The sequence below is a fragment of the Sparus aurata genome, chromosome 22, assembly GCF_900880675.1.
Source record: "Sparus aurata chromosome 22, fSpaAur1.1, whole genome shotgun sequence".
Lineage (NCBI taxonomy): Eukaryota > Metazoa > Chordata > Actinopteri > Spariformes > Sparidae > Sparus > Sparus aurata.
The window spans coordinates 11,240,911-11,255,658 of NC_044208.1; the positions used below are offsets into that span (position 1 = coordinate 11,240,911).

Genomic DNA, 14,748 nt, shown 5'->3' on the forward strand with positions numbered 1-14,748 from the left:
GAACTGCAAGCAATTTTTTGAAAACATTGGTGTAGTCTGACCACATGTAAACATTAAATATGATGTATTTCTGGGTTTGACACAGTCACCTTTGGAGCCAGGTAGAAGCATGATATTGTTTTGTTCCGCGTTGGGCTTAGTTTGAAACAGCATTAGTCAAAATATTCTTCACCTCTTCTCAGTACAGCTGGTTTTATTGCCACAAGAGCTTGAAAATAAAACTGGATAGCAGAGGGTTGAAATATACAGCCTGGGTTCTGACCATTTCTAAGGCTGCTTTCCCACCAGCGCAGCGCAGCGCAGCGCAGCGCAGCGCAGCGCAGCGCAGCGCAGCGCAGCGCAGCGCAAGGTAAGACTTGTCCAATGCTGATATACAAAATAAATCACACTTACATATGACACAAGCAACACATGTCCTTCATGTCGCGATTCCTGCTGCATGTTCTTGTCATGAGCACAAGGTTGAAGGAAAGTTGAACTGAGCATCTAGTGTGCTGAAAAATTAAAACCTACTCACCTATCGCTGCAGAGATGTCCAAGTCCCTGCAGCAGCGTTTCAGCTCAGCTGTACGTTCTGTGTGGGAAGCCAGTGAGGGATCACAACCTTGTCAATGCACTACTGACTCCCATTGGTTGAACGTTGGCACAAAACACTGGTGAGCAGCAGGTTTAATCCCAAACTTTTGACATCAGTTTGAAAAAATCCACACAAATCTAGACTTACCTTCCAAGACGAATTGAAAAGTACAACTGATGTTTGATAACGGTACACTGTCTGTAATATTTATAGAGTGATGAGTGTTGTACATCGACTGGGTGAATAAAGTTGATCTTTCACTGACGATACTTGATTTAATAACCAATTCGGCAGCCTTTATTTTTGCAAATCTTTTTTCCCTCTTACCATACTAATAAGCTGCCAATGTGTTCGTTCTAACTCGATAATTAATCACTGAAGTTGTTGGCCCACACTGTTTTCACAGTGTCAATGTCACTAGCTCTCATCGTCACCCTTTATTGGAAACGTGGTTTGGTGTACACCTACACGCATCGTGAGGGCAGAAGAGTCAGAGACAAAAAACAGGAAAAATATACTTTGACAAAGAACTGATTCACAGACCTGGAGAAGTAAGGATGACTGAGAAAGCAGGCAATAACTGGTGTTGAGACTCCGTCTCTTGACTTATAACATCTCTTTATTTATTTTTTTATTTTCTTCATATAGACATCAACTGCTGCTGAAAATCTACAATAGTATACAAGAGGCGTATTGTCTCTGGGTGTTTTGGAGTAACAGCTGTCATGTAGCCCGACCATGAAGCTACAGTCTGTCCCGTTTGTTCATGTTATGTCTTTTCTGTACACATGACCCCAGAGACTGTGTCCTTGAACTGAATGAATACAAGCTATTGTCCATAAATCTCTTCAAACTTTTGTCCTACATCGTTTTCTTTACTGATAACAGTCCAACTTCAGCGATAAACTCCTCTTTTTATTCAAACACAAGATGTTTTTCAGGTCCTTGTACAGTTGCCTTGTTCAAACCATGCAACACATACTGTACGTCTGTGGTCAGGACTGTCTTTATTGTGTCCAGGTCTTTGTTGCATGTGTCTCCATGCATTAATTTTTATGTGTATTGACACAGATGGCGGTATTAGCAGAGACTCGCTGTTAACAACCACGCATACAGTATCAGTGTTTTTTCCCCATAGAAATACAGTTTAATGTTCTGATGCGTACCTCAGTGTTTTATCATTTTTATGTCCAGTGCATGTGTGAGTTTTCTTTTATAGCCTCATAAATGTTCACATTTTGTGCGTGTGTTCTCATCACGGCCACTCGGAAAGGAAACAAAGGAACACACACTCACAAGGCCAGCCTCTGTGTCTTTCTCTCTCCGTTAATGATTCGGTGTGTATCCTTGTGCAGTCACAGCTTCTCAATGTCCCTGTATTTCTTCCTCAGGATGGAAACCTGGTCCCTGAACAGCACAGGGTCCAGCCTCATCTGGGAGTGCAGCAGGGGCATGAAACCCAGCCAATGACTGAAGGCATTCATGCAGGTCTGTCGCTGGGCGAAGTGGTCTGGGTCGGCCCAGCGAGATGCCTTGGAGCCCTTTGAAAACAGAGAGAGGGAGTGGATAAATGCATTAGAACAACAGAGGAATCAATCAACAGAGTGCTTTAGCAGCGGGTAATGTAACAAGGGGGGGAAGGCTGATTATAATCCTGACTGTGCAAAAAATGACTGCAAAAACGGGGAAGAATCATTGTATTGTTGTTATACCGACTATGTCATGATGTATTATGTAAAACCAATCAGCTAAAATACAGATCACAGGAACTAAATCATGACTGAACACACATAAAAGGCTTGGTCACGCTAGAAAAGTGGCTCAGGAAATATACTTTTCACATGAAACATTTGTTTCTGGAAGGTTGGTGATGTTGTGGCCCCATGCTGACTTATTTGCTCGTATCCATGCTCTGATGGTGTCTCCTTCTTGTAGACATGCAAAGACCGGTATGTTTTTAACATCCTAGACGTCCCATGTGCCTGTAGTTATGATGGTTCGGGGTTGTAGGCACCATGCTGATGAAGCTGCTCCTTCTCGTGGACAGCTTGTCATGGCATGACAGGAGGTGTTTCTCACATACTGCAACTCCAAATATTTGTTTTCACCGGTTGTCTCCTCCAGAGAATCAAGGTTCGTCATGCTGACAGAGCCGGTCGACCTGACCAGCTGGTTCACTCAGTGGGAATCTCCCGCCGACACTCCGGAGAGCAGAGCAGAAAGTCAGAGAAGTAGAAAACTTCAAATGAAGTGTCTTTCACATATTGTTGGGAAGTATACAGCCTGCCTCCACACTTTTTGGCTCCAGGTTGCAGGTTATGTAATTCACTGGGTCTGTCAGTCAGTGTGTTGGTAAAAATGAACTTGCTCCGCTGTGAGTGTACAGCCGGGAACCGGGATCTTCAGTTGTGTGCTTGTGTTGGAGTCTTGCTTTCGGTTGCAGCTCATTGTCCAGACAAACTGTAGTTCCTAATGTTTGTCTTCCTTTTCAGGAACAGGATGCTGGAATGGAACATTTACTTAAAGGTGCAACATGTAAGAATTGTGCTGCAGAGATATCTGCTGTAGCTAGCACGCTAACCAGCTAGGCTCAGCCCATACCAGTCCAAAGCTCCTGTGCACATCCGCATTGATCCGAGCACCCAGTTTGGAATGCTAGATGCACGGCTAACTGAGCTAACTAGCTAATCTGGTGATATGCTCCCCCCAATTTGTTTTTTGAGCATGAATTTGAAATTGCTTACATATTGCACCTTTAAGCACAAGCTGACCTGCATGGGCACAATTCATGTTAACTCGCTATCAGTATGGAACTGTTTGCGCAAACACAATAGACTCTTTTATCAAAACTCTGCTCCACAGCACTACTAGTGGTCAAAAACTCCACTTGGGACCATTAAGACAGCCTGGTGGTGGTTTTAAGGCCATGTGGTTTAGGGAGAAAAGTTCTACTCTCTTTTAATAAACAGACAAGTAGATGAAAAGAGATTCTCGACCTTGTGTTGAATCATCAACAGCAGAGAAGCTTCGGGCTGCATATGGCTCTGACCTTCCCCGGGATAACCCTGTATGTTGTGTGTGTGTGTGTGTGTGTGTGAGAAAGTCTGTATGTGCTTCGTGTGGCCAGCCCGACGTCAGGTGCTGATTGATGGCCTGACCACAGGCAGGACGATGACTCGGCAGAATGGACTCCGTGATTAATGTCTTAATTGTGAAGGCAGCGCTGCAAACCTAGATTTACTCCCTCCTTCCCTTTCTATCTTTCTTTCTTTCTGAGGGTCTCTCTTTTCCTGCCTCCACCTGTCTCACCACTGATTTGTTGCTTTGCTTTAAGCAACAGCGGATACAGGAATGTTCCAGTGAACTGTTTTGCATCCTTTTTGATCATTAATTTACTCATTTTTATATCTTAAGAGCTGTGCTGTTTCTCTGACTCCTTCTTTGTTGTACTTTCATTACTCCACCCGACCCTCAGCACCTCCGCTGCCGCCCTCCTGTGGCGCACAGGATGGATCTGCTCCAACTCTCCGCCCCCGTGCCACAGCTTATCAAAGGGGGGGCGCTGCCCTCTAACGTGCCCTCTGCTGCCCCCTCTCAGACTCATCTACCAGCAGCCGCCCGGGGGCTCACCCCACCCCCCTCTGCCATCCATCTCAAATGACCAGGTGAGGACAGAAAGCAGCAGGAGACGACGGCATCACGGAGTCGTCAAGCGGCTTTAAGGAAGCTTTGGATGTTCGACTACTGAGAAGAACAACACAAACCTCACAATTAAGATAGTGAATAATCTTTAAGTGGCCTGCTGAGAGGACTCGCGTTAGCCTTTTAAACATTTCATAGAACTTTAACATCATCAAGCCCTCACTCACTTGGTTACAGGCTCACAAAGATGCAGATGAATCCCTGATGTTAAACACACCAGTCCGGTTCACCAGAGTTGACACGCTCACATCTTTATTGAGTCACGTATAAATAGACTGTCTGTCTGGGTGATAACACTGGTTTGTTGTGCCAGATTGAACATTAAAGCTAAATGTCAGCGAACCAAAGCAGCTGCCGGTGGTAAACATCTCATAAAGAACCAGAAAGTGTTGTAAAAGTCATGCAAATAATGTGTTAAACAATATGAAGTACTGAGAAAAAGGCTTAAAGTATCTGATATTAAATGTACATTTCCATCAAAAGTACATGTAAAAAGTAATCATATTGTATACTACCGGTCGACCTATTCTAGTCGGCATTTTAGTTATCCAATTGCAGATAAATTCATTTTCACTTTGGCTCTGAAGAAGCTTCTAATGTGCAAAGTAACTAGATGCTACAGTTGTCAAATAAATATAGTTGAGTAAGAAAGTAAATTTGTTTCCAAATTGCAGTGAAGAGGAAGTATAGCAGAAAACGCAAATAGCCAGGTAAAGTAAAAGTATTTTATAAGCATAGATAAGATTTAGTCCGCTCCAATTGTACTACAGTTTTATTAGAGTGTGTTTACAGGTCTTGCGTAGTCAACTACATATGCAAAAAAGTAGTATAAATACTTTTGTGGCTCCAGCGGAAGCTGCCTGTAATCTGATAAATTGCCTCCAGTGATCTCACCCGGTGGCTCAATTGCATTGTGGGTAATGTAGGTGCCAGATAAAAAAAAAAGAAAAAAGGACTCCACTGTGATAATTTGTTTTTAGCGAGCCCATAATGAGTCCAACAGTGTTATTGGAGTCCAATCCTAGACCAGTGGACTGCTTTTCAAAACCTGTGGCCTACAGTACATTACCCAAGATGCATCTTACCTTTGGAGTTACCCCAGTGTTAAATTTTGAAGAACCGCAATTTTTACAATTTTTTTTTACTACTTGTATCATCACATGGACACATTGCAAACACCCATTTACATGATTCGATAAATTTCTGTGATTACCTCGTGGACAACATGATTAGCTTTTGGTGGATTATTTCAACCCTATTATCAACCTTTAAAGTCTTACGTGACCCTCCTTGGAAATGACTTATTTTTGGTGGAAACAATTCCATTAAACTGAATTAATTAGTGTGACAAGTATTTACTATTCAGCTGTCAGCCTGTCAGACTACACACCAAATATTTAAGATTGTTTTAAAGGTTGTATACCCGTGCATTGGAGCAGGAAAACATCCTAAATGATCATTTGTACATGATCACAATGGCTTAAAACACTGCAGTGCAAGTCTATTGTGTTCATATTAATGTACTGTTGTACATTGTACATGTACTAACTTTACTACCAGCATCTCGCAGCACAATCTCTGCAGGCAGAAGACTGGCTGGTGAAAATATGACAATCATGACAAACTCACAGCACAAGAGGATCTGAGGACTTTGTGTTCTCCAGATTTTTAATTAAACAGATTCTCTGGTTAGCTCTTAAAATTAATGATGGATCAACTCATTCCAGCTCATTTTGATTTTCAATATTTGTCCTTGTGCTGCTCTGTGCTGTTGCTGCAATCACCAGTCTTGAGGATGACTGCGTGCCAACCTGATAAAAAAATTTTAAAAAAACACCTCTTGACATAGCAATAAGAAGTTTTTATGCTTGTTAAGGTGGAAAAGTGATAAAATCAAAATGTAATAAAACACATTGGAAACTCATTCAATGAATTTTACCATTACATCCATGAAGAATTTGACTTAGGATTCTGCAGAAGAGACGAGAAGAGGCAACAGATCTGTGTGCAGTGACGAGGAGACATTAAACTTCCTCAGAACATGAAACAAACAGAAACACTTTCTCCATCATGTTTTCAATTTTCAAATAAGTCATCTATTTACTCTTTCTTATTTCTCAGTAGTTTAATGGTACTTGACCAAAATATTAGCGCCACCTTTTGTTTATCTCAATGAACCAACTCCCATTAGTTGTACAACAGCAGTAAGTAAAGTTGCATTTATCAGGGCCTGTTCACCAAATGGTGCGAGGAACCTAAAATTATTCCCCGAATAAATTGCACTTTTGAAGGCTTTTACAAGCCCGAAACACTCACAAAACTGTACACACTTGTAACACCGTAGAAATGTAAGTATTTTATGGTTACGTAAGGTTTTGTGATTCACAGTTGTTGGACTCTTTCCTGAAATTCTTCTGTGTATTTGGACCGAAACCACTCCGGACCTTGTGCGTTTGTGAGTGTAAAGCTATCGATTAAGCTCTACCTGGCTCATCATGGTTTCCTTGTACTGCTTCTTCTGCGTGACTTTGATCGGCGGCTGCTTGGTAACGGCTGACACCAGGAAGTTCATCAGGATGTCTTCGCAATTAGCCATGCGGTCGACCGTGTTCAGCAGGCCGGCCGGGACGTAGTGGGTGAACAGGTAGTGGTAGTATCTGACGTACACACACACAACAGGAAGGAAAGTTTGTGTATTTATTTATTTTTTATCAAATGTGCACGTTTGTTCTGTTCTGCTTGGTTCTGTTCTGAGCGGTTCCGTTCTGTTCGGTCCCTGTGTTGCTCTCTCAGCAGCATGGGAGCACTAGATCACTGTCAACTCTGTTACTTCCCTGCCAAGGTCTGCTGTCCCTCGCTCTCACACACACACACACACACACACACACACACACACACACACACACAAATGCGCTTTCCACCTTTCCTTCTCACTTGCTGACTCATTTTTGTTGCCTTGCATTGGCATTTGAGATTTTAAATAACAAAAGGACTAAATAGTCGCATTGAGCGCCCTGACAATAGAACAATGAGAGAGCTGTTTATCTGCGTGACAGGATGCTTCAAATCCCCTCAGAGAGCAACACTCTCCTCCATTCAATTTACCGCTCTGCTTAATACTTCAGTTTGCCGCTTCCTTTTTTTCCCCCTCTCAGTCCCGGCTTTGTGTTCCTGACAATCATTTCATGAGACAACAGAGAGGTGGAGAAAGATCGCATTATCCAATTTCCTTTTCTATTACTTCGCTAAAAAAAAAAATAAGATGTGACTGTTGAGGGATGACTTTTAATGTGGTCTGTATCTTGTGGAGATGGAATAAATAATTCTGTTAAAGTGGAATAAACCAGCCTGACAGGTGATGCAGAACCCCTGCACCAGGCAACCTGACATCAGCTTCTTCAGATAAATGATTACGCTGCCATTATGCTGTTTTATATTCCCCCCAAATTTTATTTAAATGACAGTTCACGTATTAGCTAATGTTTAAATCAGTGTGATAAAGGAGCATTTCATTCACCCTGTATCCAGTTATCTAAACAAACAATAATGACTTCCAGTTAATGATCGTCATTAAAAAATACTTCCTCAGAAGCATCAAGGTTTTTAGTGTATACAGCACTTACAAAGGCTTTATTATGTAGACCATAATATATATGAGAGTGAATTTATTTCAGTTCTAAAACGGGTCACATTTAGAAAATAGTAACATTAGAAAATAATGTTAGTTGGATTCCCCCCGCCATCGAATTCCTGCATGCACTTGCTACTTCAGGCTTGGAGGAGTTTTTATGAGCCGTCCTAGTTGACCCCTAGTGGCTGAAGTAATTATTACAGCAGCAAAGGAGGATGTCAGGTGAGGGAGGAGGCTGGGGGTACGGGTGGGTCGAACGAACACAGGACTTTTACCTGGGAGACTACATGTACTGTTTTTTTTTAAAGTATTTTTTTGGCCTTTTATGGCTTTATTGACAGTACAGCTGAAGATATGACAGGAAACAGGGAGAGAGAGAGAGGGGGAGTGACACCCAGCAAAGGGACCCAGGCTGGGAGTCGAACCCAGGTCCGCTGCAGAGCCTCGGCACATGGGACGTGCGCGCTACCAACTGAGCTAAACGACGCCCCCTACATGTACTGTTGCTTAAGTTACGTACGTAATCGATGTTACATAAGTTATGTTCTTATTTCAACCCAAAGCAAAATGTTGTCCTGAACCTAACCAAGCACTTCTGGTGCGTCAACCTAACAAAACTGCAACTGTACAATCAAAGTCCAGTGTGAGGAAGCGTTTGCATTTTTCAAACTTTCACATATTTATTTTATAGGAGTCTAGGTATGCCAATTGGAAAGACGAATCTCACATTACTGCTGGAGATAATATGAACATTTATAGTTTTTATATAAAAAAAACTAAAAAATATATGTGTGGGCTTGTTTAAATAACTTATGTAACTTTTCCAGGTTCAACTCCTCTTGATGTATGATTTGGCTGACATTCTGCCACAATATTTATTTATTTATTTTTTACAGCAAAAGATGAGACTGTTTTCTCAAACAATACCTGGAGACAAACAGAGACTGAAATTCAGAGAAGGTCAGAAAGGCTGAGGGGCAGAAGCACAACGTGATTATCATCCCTCATGTAAATTGTTTGAATGGGGGTCGAGGATTTGTGTATAAGCTCAGTAAAGCATCTAGGAGGCTTCACGGGATCAGCAGGCAATCGTGTATTTCTGTACCTGTGGTAGAAAGCTGCCCCCGTCAGGACCATGGAGTAGTCATTAGTCCATTTAGAGGTGTAGCCCCAGCGGGACCTGGAACTGTCCCAGTAGTGGCTCCTTGCGGGATAGCCGACGATGCGCTCGGGAAAGCTCTGCCACACGGTAAAGGCAAAATCCACCTGAGGGAGCAGAAAGTAAAGAACGAGGTCAGAGGAAAGAAAGAGGAGGAGGAGGAGGCCAATGGAAACAAAAGAAGGGAAAATGGAGAAAAACAGGAAGCAAAGACACGGGAAGAGGAAGGGGAAAGGTGCCGACGGAGGAAAAGCACAAAGAGATGTAAACAGGTATTCAAAACACACAGGAGCACACAGGATTTGAGCAGCTTGTAGAGGAGGATATAAACAACTTATTCAGAATAGCTTTAAAATGGCATTTAGCCTGCTGAGCCAGCAAGGCCACCTTCAAAACAACAGCCTCTCTGCCTCTTCACAAGCTCACAAACAGCATTTCAAATGGCTTTGTGAGCGGTTTTTCTTCCACCTGAATCATTTTCCTTTATATTAAATCTCATTCAAATATCTTTATAGCTACAGAGCTTTAATTCCTACTCCGATTCTCAATGGGCCTGACTTGAAATTTCCACCGAATTCCTCAGGATTGCCCAGCTGAGGTTTTTGTTTTGTTTTGTCCTCTTCAAACGAGAGCATGAAGCATAAAGCGTATTTGTTTAAATTCATGTTTTTCTTTGATATTTTTTAATACTTTTTATGTCCTTTTAAACTGTTTCTCAACATTATAATAAATGACGCCTGCCCTCAGTGATCTTTGAGTCTAAATAAAGGTAGTAAAGGTTGGCGGGTCACTATTAGACATGTTAGCTGACGTCTGACACACACGGTCGTTGTATACAAATAGAATATACCACTTGTATAAGGGAAAACATGAGGTTTTATGTGCTGCAGTGGTTCACGATCAGGTCGGGTTATAATGTGGTCCGTGTTAAAAAGAAAGAAAGAAATGTGTATTCAGACTGAATGCTAACAACCTAACACCGGAGTATTTCTGTAGTCTGTGTTTGTTCACCACAAACAGCGAATTCCCTGCGTGTGTGGATGTTAGCTGATGTGTCAAAAGACAGCAGGAGCTCCTCCTCCTCTTTTTTCATCATTTCTTTAGCTCCCTTTTTCCTCTTGTGTACACAAACAGTCAGAGAGCTTTACTTTAATCACAATTTTTCTCCTAAATCTTCAACATCTTGAATGAACTCTTCATTTCAGACACATATAACATAATTGGTATACATGAGACACTTTATTTATCATAGGCATGTGAAGAATTTTAGTTCTCAGCAAAATCTCAGAGACCATCAGTTAAAATGAGTGGTGTTGTGATATACAGTTATTGATGTTAACCGTAATATTTAAAAATGAAATGTTGACAGATGTACTCATTGTAAGTCGCTTTGGTCAAAAGCGTCTGCTAAATGCCCTAAATGTTAATGCAAATGATATTGTCCTTTTCCTTCTTTTTTGCTTTGTCATAGTAGCAGGTTATAACGCACCTTAATGTTGCCTGCTACCTGCTACCTGCCATGAAATGGAAAATATTGTGTCATAAATTGTAGCGAAAATCCGACCGCATGACAGTTAAAAACAGAGAAAACAAGATATAAACAAGATAAATAAACAAGACACATATGATGCGGTAGGTTTCCAAAAAAATTAAGATATATCTATGATAGCATAAAGTTGTTTCTTTTCATTTATGTGATCAAAAAGAAGAGGCACATTTCCTGTTCGTGAAAACATCAAAATGAACCTGTTTCTCTCCTCTGATTTTAACAGAAATGTCTCAGTGTGCACCACCCAGAGCAGATCCACGACTATTTGCTTCCACTCATGTCTTTTCATTGACTTTATAGGCAAACGGGCTGCTTACAATTCCCTTTGCATGTAGTCTGAAAACACCTAGAGACTTTAAATTCTTGCGGGGAAGAACTTAACAACTTGGAAGGCATCTGAATGCTCCACAAGTGTGTGGCTCGAAATGCCGAGGTGGCTTCTGGAGGTGCATAGTCATCACTTCCCTGTCAGGGCCCCTACTTCCGCAATAAAGGAAAACATTTCACGTGGATGTGTCTGGAGCACCTGGTGTCCTTGAAGGAGCTTGCCCTACCTGGGAAAAAGATCCTCTTTAGAATTCGCAAACACCGCTGAGACGTGCAGGCAGACACACCGGAGAATACGGGGATCAGCACATAATGAAATACCTGGTAACACACACACACACACACACACACACACACACACACACACACACGCCAGCCACCTCAGGAGCCGGGGGAGAAAATTAATTACCAGAATAGTAGAGGTGGAGAGACGGAGGAGGGATGGTGGGGGGGAGCACGGAAAGTGGATGTTCTTTAGCGATACCTCGCGGCTTCTGTCATGAATCGCGTGAGCAATTACTGTAAAGCGTCGACTCTAAGCCGAGAGAAAGGTTGGAGCTGCCATTCTCAGTGTAGCCCCTGATGAACGGACGTATTAAGGGTGTGTGTGTGTGTGTGTGCGCGCGCGGGAGTGTGTGTCCGTACATGTGTTTATGTGTGAGATGTGTCAGATGCCTCCACAGCTGTGTGCAGAGGATTAATGATATCATGCAAATATATTTTTTGCCTTCAGAGATTAAATTGCTCTTTATAATGCGAAATGGCGTGTGTGTGTGTGCGTGTCTGAGTGTGTGTGTGAGTGTGTTACAAGTGAGAGAGAGTGACAGAACCCAGATTCTTTGCACTCATAATCTGTCCGTCTTAATTATGATTTAAAACAGACGTTTGATACGGATGAGGAACTCGGGGGGGGGGGGGCTGAAAGTGCGTATCTATGTGTGTACTCATGTGTATCCGTGTGTGTCCGTGTGTGTGTGTGTGTCATACATACTAATAGACCCTACAAGGCCAACATTGATCCGAGGAGCAGAGGGGTCAATCCAGCAATGGATCCGTCACAAATCTCTCCTGACGTCTGGGTTTAACGTGTCCGAATGTTATGAGATGAAAGGGAGTTACGTCACATTTAGAGCCCCCCCCCCCCCCTCCTTCGCCTGTGGTCTCCTCCGATGTCTTTTGAGAAGTTGTGTGTTTCAATCTGCTTTTCTTTTTATTTTGCTCCCTTTGAAGCGACTGCCACCGCGGTGCTTTCACTGTCAACTTCCATCTGATTTCGGGGCGATGAAAGTGAGGAAGATGTGTCTTAAACCGAGCTCGTCTCCAGCAGCTCCGGAGTGCTGTGGCTCTGATGAAGTTTTACCAGCAGTCACAGCGTGAACTGCGGCGACCAGCTGCGATTCAAAGTCCACACGGAGGCCACAAGCGGCTGCCGCGGGTCTGCGTTTGGAAACATCTTTTGAATTATAGTTGTTCTCACCAGGCACTCTCTGCGGTGTGCGGTTGCATCTGGTCTGGACAGTTCATAAAAGTGTTCTCGGAACATTTAGCGAGAAAACTCTGTCCCGCCAAACTTCCAACCTCTCAGAGTCATCTGCTTCGACTTTCTCTAGGGTTTCTTTCACTGATTTCTTGTGGCAGTGTTGGCATGAAATGTTTTCACCACAAGACCTTCACCCTGAATCACAACCATACTTCCTATTTATTACTGAACATTCCTCATCCATCCAGGGTGGATGCAGGCTATGCATGGTATCCCACACGTCCCTCTCCCCAGTAAAGATTTCAAGCAGCAACTCTACTCTGATTTCTGAGCTCCTCGCACTATCTCTGAGGCTAAGCCCAGCCACCCTGCACAGGAAAATAATTTCAGCCGCTTGTCCTGTATCTGAGGCCTCATTCTTTCGGTCACTACACAAAGTTCGTGAGCACAGGTGATGACTGGAGTGTTAATCAACCAAGAAATCGAAAGCTTTGCCTTCCGGCTCCGTGAACATTTCCTTTTTTTAATATTCCACAGATGACGGAATATTTCATTCACTTCCCTAAAACTAGTCGATCCCGGTGACCAAGAGGAGAAAACACCTCTCTTTTCAAAACTCTTCACAGTAAAATGTTGACCCGGAGACACCTCAGAAGCAGTTTTGAGTGCCGTTGCCAGGTGTTTGTATGTCTGTGTGTGGACAGATTTCTGTCAGAGCGATATCAGCCGAGATGCAACTTGTCGAAACTTTACAGGTGTTTTTAGATAAAAATGCACGCCGAGTCTGAAGATGTGTGTGACTGCTCACATTAAATTGTTGTAATCATGGGCCGGAACGGGAACATGTTGACGGGTCACTGCTGGTCTGAACCCATCACAAGACTGTCTCTACACTCTTAGAGATTAAACTTGAACAATGTAGGGTTCTTTTGCTTATCACCCACAGGACAATCCTTTTTGGTTCCTGGTAGAACATTGTATCTTATATGTTTTTGCTGTATTTATGTCACGTATGGTGTTTACTTTTTATTTGTACTTTTAAACACATTGAGTCTATGCCTGCCATATGAAATGTGCTCTATAAATAAACTTGACTTTTATAAATGTTCCATCTAGAACCCTTTCAGAGGGTCCTACTAAGAATCCATCATAAAGTGTTGTACCTAGACCCATCTGTGAAGGCTCCACTCAGAACCCCCTATATGTGCTTATCTAGAAGCTTTCCACCTGCTGAGGATGCTAACTATGGAGGACCAAACCTGACATAAGTATAAATAAATAAATAAATAAATAAATGCATAAATAAATACATAAATAAATAAATAAATGCTGAAATAAATGTATAAATAAATAAATGCATAAATAAATACATGCATAAATAAATGAATAAATAAATAAAAGCTGAAATAAATGTATAAATAAATAAATTAAAGTATAAATAAAAGAATAAATGCTTTTTATTTATTTATACATTTCTGTTCACCTACATTTATTTATTTATGTATTTCTGTTCACCTACATTTATTTATTTCTGTATTTCTGTATTTCTGTTCACCTACATATATTTATTTCTGTATTTCTGTGTCCATATGTAAATGAAGAGGTAGAAGGTCCTAACCTCAGTCAAGAGCATGATTGGTCAAATCAGAGAGCCAGACAAAAGCAAACGATTCCTGATCTCAAGCCTCCCTCTCTGTAACGTTGTAAACAGCTCCAGTTAGCTTAATGGCCTCAACCAGTGTGACAGGTTAACTGGCGTTCATTTTAACTTGCGAGGGTCCCAGATGTGCTGGTGGTGTGGTTTGAGAATCCTGTCTGGGGAGCCATGTCCGCTAACCAGGAAAAACATTCTGCTCATCGCTCCAAGTCATGTATACGTGTATTCATTTTGACGTGGCTTGAACACTTCTATCCACACGGAGAAGCCGGGGCTGCGACTTGCAAACCACTGCTAGACGAGTGCTACAGAGCACAAATCGTCCAAAAGTGCATGTTGTTGGTCTCATATCTTTGTCGTGAATCTCTTCAACTCATGTGTGGAACAGTATCAAGCATTTGTTCACGCCGAGCGGCTCGAGAGCGGCGTGGACAGTGCTGTTAGCAGTTAGCTGCTAGTTAGCTTTTAGCTGCTCGCTGTAGCGCTAAGAGTGTAGCGTCCAGGTTAACTGTTGACACATGTTACCTACGAGAGTGAGATAGATGTCTGGGCTTTCCTGTGAACCATTGTCGCTACTGGTGTTTGCATCACAGGTTGATCTGGACGTCTTACGATTTGCCACAGCTGATTGACCTCACGCTGAGCTCGGGCTGGATGTCAACGTAC

At 42.3% G+C, this 14,748-nt stretch overlaps 1 protein-coding gene across 1 annotated transcript in view; it reads right to left on the reverse strand.

Moving 5' to 3' along the window:
* Positions 1-1,178: 1,178 nt before the first annotated feature.
* Positions 1,179-14,748, reverse strand: part of LOC115574023 (exostosin-1) — a 339,107-nt gene continuing 325,537 nt past the window's right edge. Inside the window, exons 11-13 of the mRNA XM_030405211.1 lie at positions 9,016-9,176; positions 6,765-6,936; positions 1,179-2,118 (exon numbers count right to left, since the gene is read on the reverse strand). Coding sequence (XP_030261071.1) covers positions 1,933-2,118; positions 6,765-6,936; positions 9,016-9,176 — 519 coding nt within the window. The 3' untranslated portion in view covers positions 1,179-1,932. The remainder of the gene's footprint in view (positions 2,119-6,764; positions 6,937-9,015; positions 9,177-14,748) is intronic.